Source organism: Drosophila nasuta, chromosome X (genome assembly GCF_023558535.2).
Source record: "Drosophila nasuta strain 15112-1781.00 chromosome X, ASM2355853v1, whole genome shotgun sequence".
In the NCBI taxonomy this organism is placed as follows: Eukaryota; Metazoa; Arthropoda; class Insecta; order Diptera; family Drosophilidae; genus Drosophila; species Drosophila nasuta.
This window is the reverse complement of record NC_083459.1, coordinates 17,526,370-17,543,515: the sequence shown is the minus strand read 5'-3', so window position 1 is coordinate 17,543,515 and position 17,146 is coordinate 17,526,370. Positions and strand designations below refer to the sequence as shown.

Below are 17,146 nucleotides of genomic sequence, written 5' to 3'. Positions count from 1 at the left end.
ATGGCGCTACTAAGCAGCTGGATATGAGAATTGCAAATTCCAATATAACTCCTTTGATACTATAATAGCTCCCATAAAATTACATCGTTTCACATAGTTACTGCAAAGATCAAAAACGATATGACTGAGATATAAGCAATTTTCAAATTACAAATAAAATCTTAATTTATCTCGTCCTGTAAGGGCATTCATCCTTTTAAGTGTGTTTATAAGTTTGCCTTTATTAGAGAAATTCTTGTGTCAAAGGATTTCGCAATCGCCTTTCAAATGACCGAGATACAGTCAATTTTTTTTTTTTTAATGTCCGCTCATTATTAAAGTGAAATTTATGAGAAAGTCCTTAAAGTCCTTGCATTTTACTTCATAGAATTAGTTATCCTGATTTAGGATTTCGCTGAGGTGTAACAGAAAAACGAAATACTATATCAACAAATTATATTTGAATTTTAACGGATTTTTCTTTTGGCGGTTCCTTTTTAAAATTAAATTAGTTCCAAAATGGCTGGCGTCATTAATTTTGTAACTGATTTAGAGAAGTTCTGCTAGCTGCTGATTCATGTTCTCCTGGTATTTCATTTCCTGACTGGACAGGTTTTACCATCATTTGATTTTGTTGTTGACCACTTGAAACAACCGCGAACGGCTGAAAAGAACCAGATCAGCAGATAAAATACCAGGCGAACATAAATCAGCAGCAAGCAGAAATGCAGCACGTTACTTGCTTATTTTGTGTTGGTAACTTTCGCTTCTAAAAGTATGCTACAACAATTTTCATATATTTGTAGTGGCCTTTACGTGGTAAGTTGAAGCTACAGTAAATAGCTGTAGCATACTTTTAGGATGTGCAAATTTAAACACTTATTGCGCCAACGAATCATAGATGGTGCTACAAAGTACCAGGCTGTAAACTACCATTGATTATTAATATTTAGGGCTTGTCTTATTTAATAGCTTTACACAACTACAAACATACATTATATTTATAATTAGTTTATAAAGCTATAAATCAAAAGCAAAAGAAAAACGCTCTTCAAGTTAGTTTGGAAATTATTTTATTTCAATATATTTCATATTAATCAGTAGTTCATATTTTCTGCTCTTTTTTTAATTATATATATATTTATTTTGTTTTAAACTTTTACACAAAAATACGTGTTGTGTGAGTGTGTATGTGTGTGTGTTTTGTGTTTTTGTATGGGTGAGCGAATGCTGTGAGTGAAGTCCGCTTTGGACGAGCACTCGTTGGCAATTTAGTTAGACTAACGAGTGTACTCATGGGTACTCGCCCACCCCCATTTTGCCCCTCGGACGAAACTTAAATTTTAAATACAATTTTCATTTGAATATTTTCCATTTAAATGCATTTCAGAAAAGTTTTTTATTTTTGGTATGGTTTTTCATTTTTGAGTGTTTTTTTTTTTTGGTTTTTAATTATTTTTTTTTTGCGTTTTGTTGTTGTTGTTATTTTATCCTTTTATCTGTTGTCTGCTTATTTGGTTTTTCACTCTTTTTTTTGTGTGTTGATTTGTATTTTTCATTTTTATTGTTGTTCGGTTTTGTTGCAGATTGGAATTGGGGTTTCACATATATACTCGTACATATTGTATAATTAGTATTTGTTGATATACGGCTTCTGCGATTAGCTCTTCAATATGGCCAGTGTAGTTTTTGTAGTTGACAAGAGTTGACATCAAATGTGAGTAGTACTAGTAGATTTATGTTTATGTGAGTGTCTGTGTGTCTATGTGTGTACTTAAGTTTTATTGTTGCTTGATTTCGTTAATGCATTTAACTTGATTCATTGTACACTTAGAATTGTTTTTGCTTTGCTCGCCTTCGTCATCATTATTTAGAGATTTATATATACTTTTTTGTGTGTTGGTTTATTCATTTGAAATGTTTCTTTGGGTTCCATTACGACAAGTTTGACTTGTTTTCCTTTGTTTCATAGTTTTTCTTTTCTTTTTTTTCTTTGTTGTTGTGGATGCTGTATTTATACCACTTGTAAATAGTTTCCAACTGCTTTACCTAGTAATTTCCACTCAAATGCAATTTATTCATATACTCGACATTTCATATATATTTTCTTTTTTTTGCGATTTATGGTCAACTGTGGCAGGGGGAAAGAGATGCGTAGTTAACACACACATATTTGTATGTCTTATTTGATTTTAATACATATTATTTAATATTTTACACTTAATCTTTGCAGCTGCTAATATATTTATTTGTATGTATGTAATTGCCACTTATTCAACACGACGTGCATGGAAAATTTCTTTTATTTTGTAGTATTTATTCTTTGTTTCTTTTGAATCTTTTTTGTGTATGATACGCTGAATAGGCATTTCTCTCTCTATATATATTTTTTAGTTTTTGTATATATTTTTAGTAGTTTTCCTACTCCTTCAAGCTAGTTTCCACATAATTGATGCCATATTCATTTAATTATTTTTTTTTGTTTATTTTTTGTTATCAACAATTTTTACTTAAAAATAATAACTTTTAGTATGTATTTTTGTGTGTATATTACTCTAGTCAATTATTTGTAGAGATTTCATTTCCATTGACATACACATTTTGAAAATATATATATATTATTTATATGTAGACTTTCATTTGCTTAGACTCTTTCAAAAAGATCATAAACTTTGACTAGATTTCGATTTAGTAGGTAATCTTAGAAGTTCTCAATCCACCAAAGAAAGCGGGGGTTAGTCTCCAAAGCTCCTGTTAAACATACTTGTAGTACACGTATTTCGTTATTTTCTCTCGATTGAAACTTTTCATGTGTGAGTGTGTCTGTCGATGTGAGTGTGTGTCAGTGTGTGTGTGTGTGTGTGGGCCTTTAAAGAGAGCATCTAAGCTTCGGCCTGCCGAAGAATGCTTTAATAACTTTTACTCGTTTTACTCCATTTAAAATTGCATCAAAGTTTCGCTTTCATCTTGTCCCCATTTTGTATTTTTTTTTAGTTTTTTTTTTTTGTTGGTTTGTTTGTTGTATAATAAAATGTAGTCTTTGTTTTTGTTTTGTTGAATTTAAAGGCTTTTGGTTTTGAAGTTCAGGAGGGTCTCTAGTATGTATATATATATATATATATAGTATATATGTATATAAGTAGTATATATAGTCTATGCACTTAAATGTACTTCTCTAAGAGCTCTTTTTTAACTGTCGCGTGCAGTATTTGCAGTGTGTCAGGGAAGGTAGCGGGAAAGAGTGAGAGAAAGAGGGACAGATACAGGTTTATATATATAGAGAGAGAGAGAGAGAGAAAAACGTAAACGCAATAATTGAGCATATATGTTTATATGATAGGAAGTATCTGCTGTCCGATATTCAACAGTTATCGATAATAAATGATCTTCTTGGGCTCTTGGGAAGCGCGTTGATGCACTACTGTGGTCCGTTATCGGTGGTTATTTGCATGTTGAATGTTCGATACGACAGTCTGTCTGTCTGTCTGTCCGTCCGTCCGTCCGTCTGCCTTTTTTGGAGGGGATTCTGACTGACTATTGCAGAGATTAGTGGTATGGAAACCTTTTTTTTTTGGAAAGTTCTTTTTTGCTGCCACTCCATTTTTTGTGTAAGATACGTAGAAAAGTATAAATTAGATGCTGTTGCCTGACAACAAAAATCGATTTATCGTTTATCGCAATCGCAATTGCTGTCATCGATATGATCAGGCTTCAGCTTAGCTGTGCTGTAGATAGTCGACAGGTAGTTGTGGTTGAGAGTTACGTGTATTTCTTTGTTTTCATTTGACTTTTACATTTAATATTGATTTATCAGTTGTCTTTTTTCTTTTGGGTTTTGTAGTTTACATTTAACTATTCGCAAGAACAAGTAATATATCTATATGTGTGTGTGTGTGTATGCTATATAGTATAATGTTTTTTACGCGTATTTATTTATAATGCATGCTGCTTTCAGTATTCAGACAGTGAGAAAGTTACAGATATAGTCTGTGTGTATGTGTGTGTGTGAGAGAGTTAAACATAGATAGACAGAGTGAAAGATAGAGATAGAGAGTATTTAGTGATTTGGTCCAAATTGCTCATAATATTTGTTTTAACATTTTTGTTTTTCTGCCTAGCCACACATATATCGTACACAATTTGCTCTTAACTATTCGTACTACCGTTCTACAAAATATAAACAAACATTTGCCCATCCGATAACTTTAACTCGTCACCTACCTACATACATACATCTGATTTTATAATTGATACATTTCGAACATATTTTGCAAACAATTTTTGCTTTGCTTTTTGTTTCTATTTTTCGTTTAGTTTATTTATTTTTGCTTTGCTGCATTTTGGAGGTGGAAGGGGAAGCGTGTGTTTTATTTGTGTTTTTCTGTTTTGTTCTTGTTCATTATTTTTGTAATTGACTGCCAAAAATGTAGACTAATATTTAAATTGTACATTGAAAAGCATTTTCATTTTCATTTTTTTCTAGTCTAATTAAATTATGCTTAAAATGGTTTTTGTTTTTGTAGTTTCAGTTTTATTTTGTTTTCTCTTCTCTTCTCATTTATTTTTTTTTTTTAAGTTTCCATTGACATTTTTTTTTGTTTTCGTACATTTGTAAAACACCTAGAGTTTTTTTTGTTTAGTTTAATTTAACATATATAGTTTTATTTTTTTCTTTTTAGTTTGTTCAATTGCATATATATATATATATATTTAGATTTTTGTTTTTTGGTTTTTGTTGGAAAGGTTTGTAAATTCAAGTATTAGTCTTTATGTTTTTCATCAAACAAGGGAAGTTGTGGCATTTTGCAATGGGCCTCGTTCAAAGTTTGAAAGCGCTTTCAATACACACGCCAGCCTCTCTGTGTGCGTGTGTGTATGTGTTTGTGTGTGTGTGTCTGTGTGAAACAATTCATTGTGTGGTTGATTTGTTGAAGCGATACTTGGTAGATCATACTTATAGCTAATACATACTCGTAATACATTTATACACCTAAAGATTTCAGTTTGTTTCTAGTATATATTGATTTTTGTTTTGGTATTTTGGTATCTGTAGACATTACTTTCAGCTGCACTAAGTCAGCTCTAACTATGCTCAAAAAAACAATTTTGACATCGCAAACATTAATATTGTTTTCTTTTAGTTTTGTCATTGTTTTCGCTTTGATCAACATACTCATAGACATCTTGAGCAACAACAACAACAATTACAATAACGACGATTGCGTTGACGTTGACTACAAACTGAAAAAATATAGATATATGTATGTCCGTATATGTCTCCAATTACAATTAACAATAAATGTATGTACGTACACAAATTTGATATCGTTTACCATTTAGTTATAATATTTTGCCATCAATTTCGTATTTTTAGCTAGACATTTAAATGTACATTTAATTAACGTCGTTAAATTTAAACAGATTTCCACCATTTTGCCATATTGTGTCTTAAAATCGTATCGTAGTTTGTATTCATTTTGTGTTTTCATTGTTTATTGTAAATGAAACAAAAAACAAAAAAAAAAAAACGAAGAAAATTTCTATGAAAATGCACATAGTTTAGTTCTCCATATAAGTTTGGCCAAGTACCAGCTTGGTTGCCAGCTGCGCTTAACTTTTAATTGAAATTTGTGTGTGTTTTGTGTATTTTTCTTTCTTTCTTTTTTACTTTTTTTTAATATTATTTTCCTACTATATTTACTTTCCGTCCCCAGTCCCCTTGCCCTTTGTCTTAAAACCAATTGCCACTGTGTGACCCTGGCGCTAAAAAGTATGCTATGTATTTTCAACATGACATGCGTGTGTGTGTTTGGTTGTGTGTATGAGTGTGTGTATGTGCGCGTATCGCAAATTTAACATAATTACATACAGAAATTTACATTGATATTATTTATATATATATTATTTTTCTATAATTTTTCATTTCGATTTGTTTTCTTTGTTTGCTTTGGGACACAAGTTCGCCCAGCTTTTATTTTCATTCTCCATTTTCCAGTTCGTCAATAGTTTTTCATTTTTCATCCTGCTTGGGATGTCAAGTTCGGGGTTTGTTGCATTTTGCAAATACAAATGCTTCGCTTTTTGCAGTTCTGTGTGGTTAATTTGTTTGTTCTTTTGTCGGGATGGTTTTTCTTCATTTTCTTTTCTTTTGCTTAACTCGCTCCTTCATTGCCATCTTACCGGAAATGCACGATGCGATGTGTCCTGCACTTTTCGTATATCTTTGGAGATGTGTATGTGTGTGAGCGTGTGTGTGTGTGTGGAGGCAACGCCAGCAATAATTGATGAGCTTAAGATGAGTATTGAGCCATATTTATCGAATTGAGTTTCAATTATGTTGAAATATTGAATAGACTCTTTTCGTTTGTGGAAAGTTGTTTAAAGTTCGACTTGAAAATTTAATAAATTTAATATTGTATGTTTACTTAACATACAAAAATTAAATTCAAAAGCTAAGAGCGAGAAAAAATATTTGCAAGTGAATTGTATTGATGACATATTCAAGTACTATTAATGGATTTCACAATATAGTCTTTTATGATAGTCATCAAAGTTTGTATTTAAAATAGTTAATGAATATGAGAAGTATGTCAAATGCATATACAAAATATTCCACTAAAAAAAGTGAATATCAAGCTTATGATAGTGAACGAAAGTATTAAACATTTATTGTGTGTAAGGCAAATACTTTGGCTGAAACTGAAAATGTCCCATGTATTCCACTGGATGTTGAGCTGCATTTGACATGAATCCATTAAAATAAGGAGACAAAGAAGGTTTAGAACTCAAAATGTGTTTGATTGACAAAAAATCAGTTAAACTTTTAATCAAATTGAAATGCACCGACAATAAACCAACTAAACTTTCAAGCAACTTCAAATGCATCGCCATGGAATTCAGTAAACATTATTAAGCTGTGACAATGTTATTTGCTCAATCAGAAAAAACTACAATTGAATATGTTTCGAGCTGGAACTGACAAGGTGCTAATTGTTAATTCGACACATGTGGCGAGCGACTGCCCATCAACGAGTTGTTGAAAAGTTTTTGGGCAACACGAAATGAGCAAAAAGAAAGACGAAATTGGTATCGCAATCGAGTTGCAACAAAATGTATATCTCGACGGCGTCGAAAAACCTTTTAGCCAAAGCGAACCGAACCGAACCGAACCGAAGTGGGAGTGTCCCTGGGGGCATGGCTGGTTGCAATTAGGATTCCCTTCAAAAACTGCTAAACAAATTTTTGTGGTACATTTGAATGGCTGAAAGGCTGCGGGGCATGCAAAATTCGAGTTTCGATGCGATGCGATGCGTTGCGTTGCGTTCAGTTGAGTGTCATTCGCTTCAATTGCAGCAGCAGAAGCAGCAACTGCAGCAGATGAGGCAGAGCCATTGGTTTTGGCGTTTAATTGTGTGCCACACGCAGCACCTGCAACAGCTGCGCTGCGCTGCGTGCTACAAAATCGAATTGAGCCCCACGCTGACTTTCAATAACGTGGCACGCTGCATGCTGCAAGCGTAGTCCGTGTCAGCAGCTGCCCCATGTGGTGTTGCCTCCCCCCTCCACACACACTAACGAAAAAAAAAAGTAAACCACGTAGCAGCAAATGAAATTAGGCATACATACATGGTCGCTCCTGGTGGCCAGCTATCTTGTCCGCCGAGTGTGGAGTGTGTGTGGCGGGGGCGGGGGCGGGGGCAAAGGGTGGCAGCAAGGTTGCATGGGGACGCGCTCCTCGTTGGCGTATGCAAAATGCAAAAATTTGTTTTGCGTAATTAAACGTGAACGCAGACGCATACAGTGTGTGGCATGTGGCAGCAGCAGCAGCAGTAGCAGCAGCATATGCCATGCAACATGCGGCAACCAGGGGCCAACGCCGCGGCCCCATAATAAGGCGACATGTCCCAGCCGATGGCGATGCATGAAAATGAATCGCCATAAGCCGCATCCTTTGGCTAATCAGTTTGCTAATGCCCCAATTGCAGTTTGTCGTGCTAAGCTATAAGATTCATCTAAAGAATGTTTCGGTAGAAAGGTATTATAACTACGTGACTGTAGGAAATCTGTGTAACAGAGAAAAAAGACATCTCTGAAACCTTTAAGTGTATATATTCTAAATCAGCGTCAGATTACGATCAGAATTTGATTACGATCGGGTAATTGTAAAAGTTATATAAGAATTTCTTTTGAATGGGAAAATTCGACTACTTACTACGGGCTTCAGGTTTTTTTTCTGACAATCTATTATATTTTGACATTTATGGTATATTACACATGTAGTATTGCAACGATGCAACCAAATATAAGTTTTGCTATTTTTAGTATTTTGTATATGAATTTCGTATATTTTACGAATAATACCGCACTGTTTTACTTTTATTCAAAATGAATAACGGGTATCTCACAGTCGAGCACACTCGACTGTTGCTTTCTTTCTTGTTTGGTATATGTTTTCTTCACTTCAATGAATTACCGAACTGCGAATAAAACTGCATTTCTATCTCTGATTAATAACAAAAAAATAAATAAAACTAGTTTGTTGTAAATTAAAAAATAATAATTGTATATAATAATAATAATAATAATAATGTATAATATAATAATATAAGATTATATAGCATATATTTAATTATAGTGTATTGAATTGTGTGTGTGTGTGTGTGTGTGTGTGTTCGTGTGTAGAATTGATTTAAATTATTTGCTAGGCATGAAGAATGTGCATCGTCAGCACACACAAGTGAGAGCGCTGCAGTCGAGTGTGCTCGACTAGAAGTTACCCTGTGCGCAAGAAACTGGGAATAGAGCGAGATAGATGTACAGAAAGAGCTATAGAAAGAGAAAGTTGCGCTGGGTGAATGAATCGATGACTGTGTGAATGGCAATGACTGATTTGATTGACTGGCTAGTTGGCTGATTGACTGACTGACTGACTGACTGACAGATTGTTTGTTTGTTTGATTGATCGACCCTCTCTTTTCGGTGGCTTACACATTCTCCGGCTCGGGCAACTTCCGCTCACAGCAATGACAGACGAGCGCATTCAATCGCTGACCAATCGCCGACCAGACGGTCATCGACATCGACGACACTTCACAGCTGGACGTGTCCTGCTGCAAAGCATCCGCCTCCTCGCTGGGACCATCCATCGCATCGTTGTCGCTGTCATTGACGATGGCCTCCGCCTCGGCCTCGGCCTCCGCTTCGCCCTCGGTGAACGGCGCCTGATTGCACAGCGAATTGTTCGTGTTGCTCGTATCGGAACTCCCCTGTTGTCAAATCTTTGGCCCCGCCTCCGACGACGATCCGCTGGCCAAGCCCAGCTCACAGCTGACGCTGGGCGGCATCAAAGCGGGCTCCCCAGCTGCCGTAGTTGGCACTCCTGTTGCTGCTGCTGCTGCCACAACTGTTGTGGCATCTGCGCTACCGATGCGAATGCGTATTCCGGACAATTGCTCGCCAATCATGAGGCCTCCGCTGCTGTGCAACGTGTTGTTGCTCATGTTGCTGTTGTTGCTATTGTTGCTCATGTTGCTCATGTTGTTGTGCTCGTCGTGGCGCGACGACTTGCGACTGCTGCTGTCGCCCGAGGAGTAGCGTGTGCCCCCCGCCATGTGCCTGCTGCACGGCACATCCAAGCTGTACGCTCGATGCCGCGCTATGCCTCCCAGGTGAGCGGAGGCGCCTCCTCCACCGGCAGCAGCTGAAGTCGGAGCAACTGGCGATGGCATGCTATTCGAAATGGTGCAACAGGTCGCTGGCTGTTGCATGTTGCAGCCGCCGTCCGCTGTGACATCGCCACCGCCGCCACCATTTGCGGCTGCCGTTGCATTGTTGTTGCCACGGGTTGGGGCACAGGGGCTGCTGCGTGTGCTGCCAAAGCGTTTGTTGCCCTTGTCAAAGCTGAAGCTGAAATAGTCGGAGAATTGACGCAGTCGCGATTTCCAGCTGCTGCTGCTGCCGCTCGGTTGTTGCTGTCCCGCTTGTGGTTGCTGCTGCCCCGAATGTGGCTGTTGTGTGGCAGCCAGGCGAGTGCTGCCAACGCTGCTGCTGCGTGCGCTGCCATTGCTCGCTTGCTGATTCAGAGGCTGCTGCTGCATCAGTGTGGGCGATATGTTGCCATTCGATGTGGCAGCAGCAGCAGCAGCTGCTGTGGCTGTTGCCTGGCTTGCCAACTTGTCCAGCTCCACTTGCTGCAGCTGCAGCTGCAACTTGTCCAGCTGACTGTGTGGCTGCTGCACCACCGGCCCCATCTGATTGCTGCTCGTATTCATATTGAGATCCTCCCCGATACGAGCAACAGTTGCTGCTGTTCCTGTTGTTGTTGCTCCCATTGTCACTTGAGCTTGTGCTGCATGCGCTTCGAGGCTGCTGCGATTGTGTCGACCGTAGAACACGTTGCTGTCGGATATGACCTGCGGCAGTCCATCGGACAACCGGCGATTGTTGGTGCTGTACTGATCGAGGCTGACGGCCCGATTGCTGCCAAAGTGACAGCGATTGGCGTGGTAACCGTGTATGTTGCCGTACGAGTTGCGCATCCTTTGACCGCCGCCGCTGCTGCACAACTCGCCGATCATCGATGGTCGCTTCTCGCGCGACGATTTGCGCGATGTCGAGTGCGAGCTCTTGCTCCGGTTGCTGCAGCCCTCCGTGTCCACCTTGAACTTGGACGTCTTCTCGGCCACCTGCGGCAATAAGTAAATAGGAGAGAGAGAAAGTATGAGTGTTTGATAATGAAATGGTTGTTGCAACAAGCTAAGCAACAAGCTAAGCAACAAGCTTAAAGCTTATTTCATTCTTAAACGAGTGTCGCTTTTTTGAAACCGCATAAAATTACGTGAAAAAAGGTTTCTTATTGTAGCAGGTTGACAGTGCTGGATACATAATAGTATGATGGCAAGGTAAGGCGATATTGTAACATTAACATAAATAGGAATAAGTACTGTAATGTGATGTTAATAGAAGCACGAGTTAAATAAGATTCAAAATAAAGTGCACTTCTACTTCTACTTTAGATGACTGAAAGAAGACTTAAGAACGTACTACAATCATTTGACAATATGCCTTCAAAAGAAATGTAGACTATTCATTCATTTTCTGTTAGATATTGTACTTTTAATTTAATAGAAGATGTACTGCATTTTAGAAATAAGTTTGCATTTTTTAATATGTTTTGTAATAGACAACTAAATTGAACTTAATCTTGAAATTTAACTTTAGTTCAAACAAAAATTAAATTCATTTCAATTCAAGTAATATCCAATAAAAATTTGTCCCTGCAATTCTAATCTGATGGTGAATTCAATAAGCTTTAAGGAAATTTCAGAAATTTTCTAGCTCTGCTTTCGAGTTAAATGCGCTTTATTTGCTGCTTGTACTTACATCGACTTCGGTGGCTGTTTCGGAGTCGCCGCTCTCGCTTCCCTCGGGCAGATCGTGCAACTCAGCGGCCATGCCACCGGGCTCATCCACCGAGGTGCGCGACGCCGACTTCTGTGATGGGATGCTGCGACGGGACTTAACGCTGATGCCGGATCCTGAGCGCGGCATTTGCGGTGAGCTGCTGCCAGTTGTTGTGCCGCCTCCGACGCCGCCGCCGCCGCTTGAAGCATTGCCGCCAGCTGATGATGATGCAACAGTAGCAGTTGAGCTGCCACCGCAGCTACCACCGCCGCCTCCTCCTCCGCCTCCACCTCCAGCAGCATTGCCTGACTGCGATTGTCCCTGCTTGTCGAGTTTGTCGCTGCTGTTGTTGCCCGGTGTGCTGGCCATGGCCGCATTCGAGTCCATGTTGCCGCTGTTGCTGTCCGATGTGGCCGACGTGGCCGATGTGTTGCTGTCTGCCACCGATTTGCGTGTCTTGGTCTGTGCATCATTTAAGCGTCTAAACAAAAACGAAAGTTTGCTACGGGTGCACTCACTAGCTAAATGAAATCATTCTCACCTGTAGTACTCGAGTGCTATGCGTACTGGGATGATGATCAGCTCAGTCAACTCGGGCACCAATTCGCCCAGGGCTTCGAAGAGCGGCAACAGCACGAGGCCAATGAAACGCACCTGCGAACCCGGCTTGCTCACCTTGTCCGGATCCATGAATGGCGTCACCGGCAATCCCTCCGATTTCTCTGCCGCACTCTGAGCGAAGAACTCCTGCAGCAGGCGATCCAGCCACGGCTCGGCCACGTCCATGGGCCGTGCTTCGTTCGATATGTCCGCCACCTTGATGAGTATCATGCATAGCTGGAATAAAGTTCATGATGAGTAATGTTAAGTACAACTCAATTTCACTTAACAGCTAAAAGTATGTCACTAAGTGTAATTTAGAAAACGGTTAACTGAATAACGAATGATTGCTTAATACAACTAAATCTTACATAACAGCCAAAGCTAGGAGAAAATTAATATAGTTTTCAGATATTTTCGTTGCCTGGGTGTGGTAGTTAATCGATTAAAAGAATGTCACAAAGTGCATTTTGTTAAGTGGCAGTTAAGTAAATAATGTTTAGTGCTAACCACAACTACATTTCATTTAACGGCAATAGCTCATAATAAAAAAAAAAAGGAAACGTATTATTTAGACATTTTCTTTTCATGAGTATTCAAGCGATAAAAAATAACTAAGTGTATTTCGTTAAGCGGCACTTCAATGTCAGTAAGTAAGTGTAAGTAATGCTAAAAACAACTAAATCTTACTTAACGGCCACATTTATGAAAAAATACATGTATTTCTAGCAAGCGACAGTTAATCGATTAAAATTGTTCGTTAAGTGCGATAAGTGCGCCGTTTGTTTGCTTACCAGATTGATGTGTGCACGATTGTTGTAGTCGAAGATGGGCGTGATCTCAATAAACTGCGTTAGGATCTCATTGTGGCGCGCCATATCGGTGGCAAGGATGCAGCGAATGATGCCCTCCCGAATTGTGCTGCAAGCAGAAACATTTATTAATTAACTAAGGTATAATATTTGTACTTGTACTTTGTACTTGTATTTGGAATAAGTACTAGCAATAATAACTTTATATAGTACTTAAATAAAACTTATAATATCTGGTCATCAATTGAAATAAAATTATGTTACTGAAGATTTTCTCTTAGTCTCTTTTTCCTATTTAGACTTGTACATAAAACGTTCAATCAATTTAACAAAAATAATTATAATACATGAAAAAATAGAAGAAAACTCAACTGAATTTTCGAATTTTCAAGAGCTCTACAAACAATTTAAACTTATCATATAATTACGACAAGTATATCATTCATGAATTGGATATGTACAAACAAATAAATACACTTAATGCACCATTAAGTCAGTTTTCGCATTCACTTTGTGAACATCAATTTGTGAACCACAATTGAAGCGTTTCACAAACAATCTTTCTGGCGGGCAAAGCTAATGAAGAATATGTGTGGAAACAATATAAAGGTGGAAGCTGTCATTAAACAGGACATGCTTGCAGTGCACATACACACACAGACATATTGCGTATACGCCGCATGTGCGTTGTTTACTGATGTTTTGGCTCACGTGCGACTTGAGACGGCTGCTAAACGGTTAAAAGTGCAAATATACATGTTGACATTTAAGAAGAGCAATAGAACGAAGACCGAAGACGAGAGCGACGAGAAAGAACCGAGTAAAAAGTATGCGACGCGTAAATATTAAATTGCATTTCGTTTTATTTTTATTTCAAAAGAAAATGAAAAATTTGAAAAAGTCGCGTCATATACGAGCAGAAAATTGAATTTTTTCGTGTCAAGTAGCATTGACGTTGCACAGACAGCACAGCTAAGAGCCAACAGCTGCAGCTAGTGTCAGTGTGGGATGGGTAAAGGACTTGAGAGAAAGAGAGAGAGATAGAGAGAGTGAGAGATAGCATTGGAAACTCAACACCTGCCACGTTTATACTGCAAATAGAGCGAAGCATTTTATGCACTCGACTTGCCAACGAATTGAGTTTCCATTTTTTTTTTTTTTGCTTTTTACCTTGCCTTTGCTATTCTGTGATTTTACACAAGATAATTATGGTGGCGCATCATCATCATCAGTGTGCAAAATCTACTACGCACAATACACACAATGGCAACCAAAGGCAAATGCAATGGCAATGCCAACTAGATGACAAGGTCAGAAGAGAGCTAACAAGCTGAAGGTCGCTTGCTCTCTCGCTCTCACTTTCTCTATTACTTGCTCTCTGCTGTCGTTAATCGAATTTTGCACAAAAGAAAGAAAAAAAAATGGAGAAGAAATTTCAAATTTCAAATTGCACATTTTGTAATCCTCTTTGCGACTATTACAATTGCATGTCTCTGTATTTATGTGTTTCCTTTGTGCAATCCAAGACCATAATGGAGGGCGAGACTCTATTGTGTTCTCACTGCGTCAACGTCGCACCTTCTATGCATTTCCATGCACCGTGCACCATGCACCACAATGCAAGAAGTGCGAACCGAAACCCACCGACACACTGACAGACTAAAGGGAAGCGGCATTAACTTGGCTACATTAGATCAGCTTTGGGGCTCAACTTATTGCATTTACTGTCCCAACATTGCCAACTGCTCGCAGTCTTGCTGCAATTCTCTCTCTCTCTCTCTCTCTCCCTTTCTCTATATCTCTGCTCTTCTAATAGTCTTTCGCTTTTTTTTTTTGGTAAATAACGTAAACAGAGTTACAGTTTGGTTAAACATCTTTTACGTCTAACTGCCACTATTTACATTCCAGGAAAAAAAAGTTACACTTTCTTTTTAAAAAGTAAGTCATTTCCTACTTTAAAAGGACTATGAAGTTCTCTACATGTTGAGAAATTAGATATTTCTGCACTCTTGAGAGAAACTTAACATGAAAGAAAAAGATATTTTTCATTTGATAAGCTTGGTGTGTTTATTGTACACCAAAAAGAACTTCTTAAAGAAAATCAAGTATTTTAGTCTTGATTTAAGCCTATTTTCTAACCCTAATTTGAAGCCTGAGTCTAGTATTTTAAGTTTACTTTGAAATTTTAAATATTTAATGTATGATTTAGGTTTTAAATTAAATATAAAAATAAAATGTCAAAGTAAAACTTAACTACTAGATTTAGGTTTCCAAATTTGTGAGTTAAGATATGAATACATTTCTTTGCTAAATAATAACTTTAACAGAAAATTTTAAGTTTTTAGCTTAAGAATAGGTATATTAAATTCGATGTATTTATCACAGATTTTTTTTGTTGCTATTTTACGATAATTGCAAAAATTGACGAATTCGTAAGCAAACCAAAAAATGAACGAATTTATAAATTGTATAACAGAAAACGATCCTAAAGTCAATCCAGATTTCAAAAATATAGGGCTAATCCAGAGCAATTAGAATAAACTTTACTTATTTTTAAAATTATTTCAATTTATGTTCAATAAACACACTCTGGCTTCTCTTCAGAATAAATCTTTCCCCATGATAAATGTTCAATATACATATGTAAGCAAAAAACTTTGCATATCCAGTAGAACAATTAATTACAAATATTAAATATCATATAAACATACAATAATCGTATAACTTTCTATATCTAAAATACTTAATAATAAATGTCACTTTAAATGTGTTCAACATGTATTCGCTTATTCTCGTTATAATTTCTATGCTCTTCATTCTTTTATCCTCTAAACTCTGTGCTGCATTCTTTTATGCTCTGTTCTCTGGCATCTCTCTCTGTTCAGCTGCATGTAAGCTGGATGGGATTTGCACTCTGATTACGTATATCGATTTCTGTCCTTGAAAATTGTGAAGAAATGCGTGTGGTAGTGGGGAGGGGAGGAGATATGAGAGGGGAATGTGATGTGTTCTTTGTTGCAAAAGTGTATGTGTGCGTGTGTGTGTGACGTCTTGTCACTTGAATTGAAGCTTAATTATTGTGGGCGATTGATGCACGTGTAGCAAAGACACAGTTGAGAGGATTTGCAAAAGATTTGCATTGCATTTGCTGCGTGTGCGTGTGTGGGTGTGTGTGTGTGTTTGTGTGTGTGTGAGTGCGCGTGTGCAGCAAAGCGCACAAAGCTATGCAACAGTTTTTGCTTTATCCCTTATCCTTTATCCCTTCAATGGAAGAGGCAGGCAAAGTAATTGGCAGAAAGTGCCACAAGAGTGCATTAAGCATCAGCTGATGCCACATGTGGCATGCCTCCAGGTAGGTTGCCATGACAGCAACGAAAACTGTTTGCCATCTGTTGCCGCCGTTTATGCGTCTAATTACCACACACACATCATAAAATATTATATTTTTGCAATTTGAATATTTTTGCTGAACACGTGTTAAGCTGCAGTTAATGAGCGGCTGATGAAATGGATGATTAATGGCTGCCTAATTATGAGCAAATTATGTATTTGCCGCTCGCTCTTCACATGTCATCAATCAACGAAAAATCTGTGAATTTATTGGCCCAACTTTCTGGCGCATTTTAAAGTTCAGCCGCATTCTTCAGCCCGCCGAATATTTTATTAGACTTTAGACTTTAGAATTTTTGTGATTGAAATTAAGCGACATTCTCGCTCGCTCTTTCTCTCCCTCTCTGTCTCTCATGCTGTTGGTTGCTTGGCATTTCATTTGCTTTGATTATTATGAAATGCCAACATTTTTCAGCTTAATTATCGCATAATTTGCCCACGCACTTCACATCTTGCCCTGGCGCTCGCGCATTCTTTCAAACCCAAAAAAAAAGAAAAGAAAAACAATGGCCATTTCGTTTGCATTTCGCAGTCACCTTGGCTTGGCCCCAATTTGCTGGGCGGAGCAGCTTCACTTCACTTCACTGTTTTTTTTTTGGGTCACTTGAGAAGAGTCGCGTTAATTGTTTGACACCTGTTTCAACGGGCAGGTTTTTCATTTCAATGAATTTCCATGGCAATTGCCAAAGTGCTGCAGCTGCACACGCAATTCGCCTTTAAATTGCCAGTTGAATATCTACTAAATATATATAGAGCACAACTAGTCGTATACGTAATGCCAGTAATTGCCAAAGTTAATTTGAACAATGTAAGAATTACAAAATATATAATTAGCGCATTTGATTTAAGAGCAATTTTGAGTTACAAATTGCAGTTGCAACAAGTGATTTGATCTGGCAAATTTGTTAGCCATCGATAATTTGACTAAAGTGTTTAAACATAATTTAATTTTGCTTAATTCG

At 37.8% G+C, this 17,146-nt stretch overlaps 1 protein-coding gene across 1 annotated transcript in view; it reads right to left on the bottom strand.

The window, feature by feature from the left end:
• Window positions 1–8,605: 8,605 nt before the first annotated feature.
• LOC132795278 (high affinity cGMP-specific 3',5'-cyclic phosphodiesterase 9A) overlaps window positions 8,606–17,146 on the bottom strand; it is a 141,311-nt gene continuing 132,770 nt past the window's right edge. The window contains exons 9-12 of the mRNA XM_060805928.1: window positions 12,777–12,903; window positions 11,924–12,219; window positions 11,362–11,863; window positions 8,606–10,664 (exon numbers count right to left, since the gene is read on the bottom strand). Coding sequence (XP_060661911.1) covers window positions 9,252–10,664; window positions 11,362–11,863; window positions 11,924–12,219; window positions 12,777–12,903 — 2,338 coding nt within the window. The 3' untranslated portion in view covers window positions 8,606–9,251. The remainder of the gene's footprint in view (window positions 10,665–11,361; window positions 11,864–11,923; window positions 12,220–12,776; window positions 12,904–17,146) is intronic.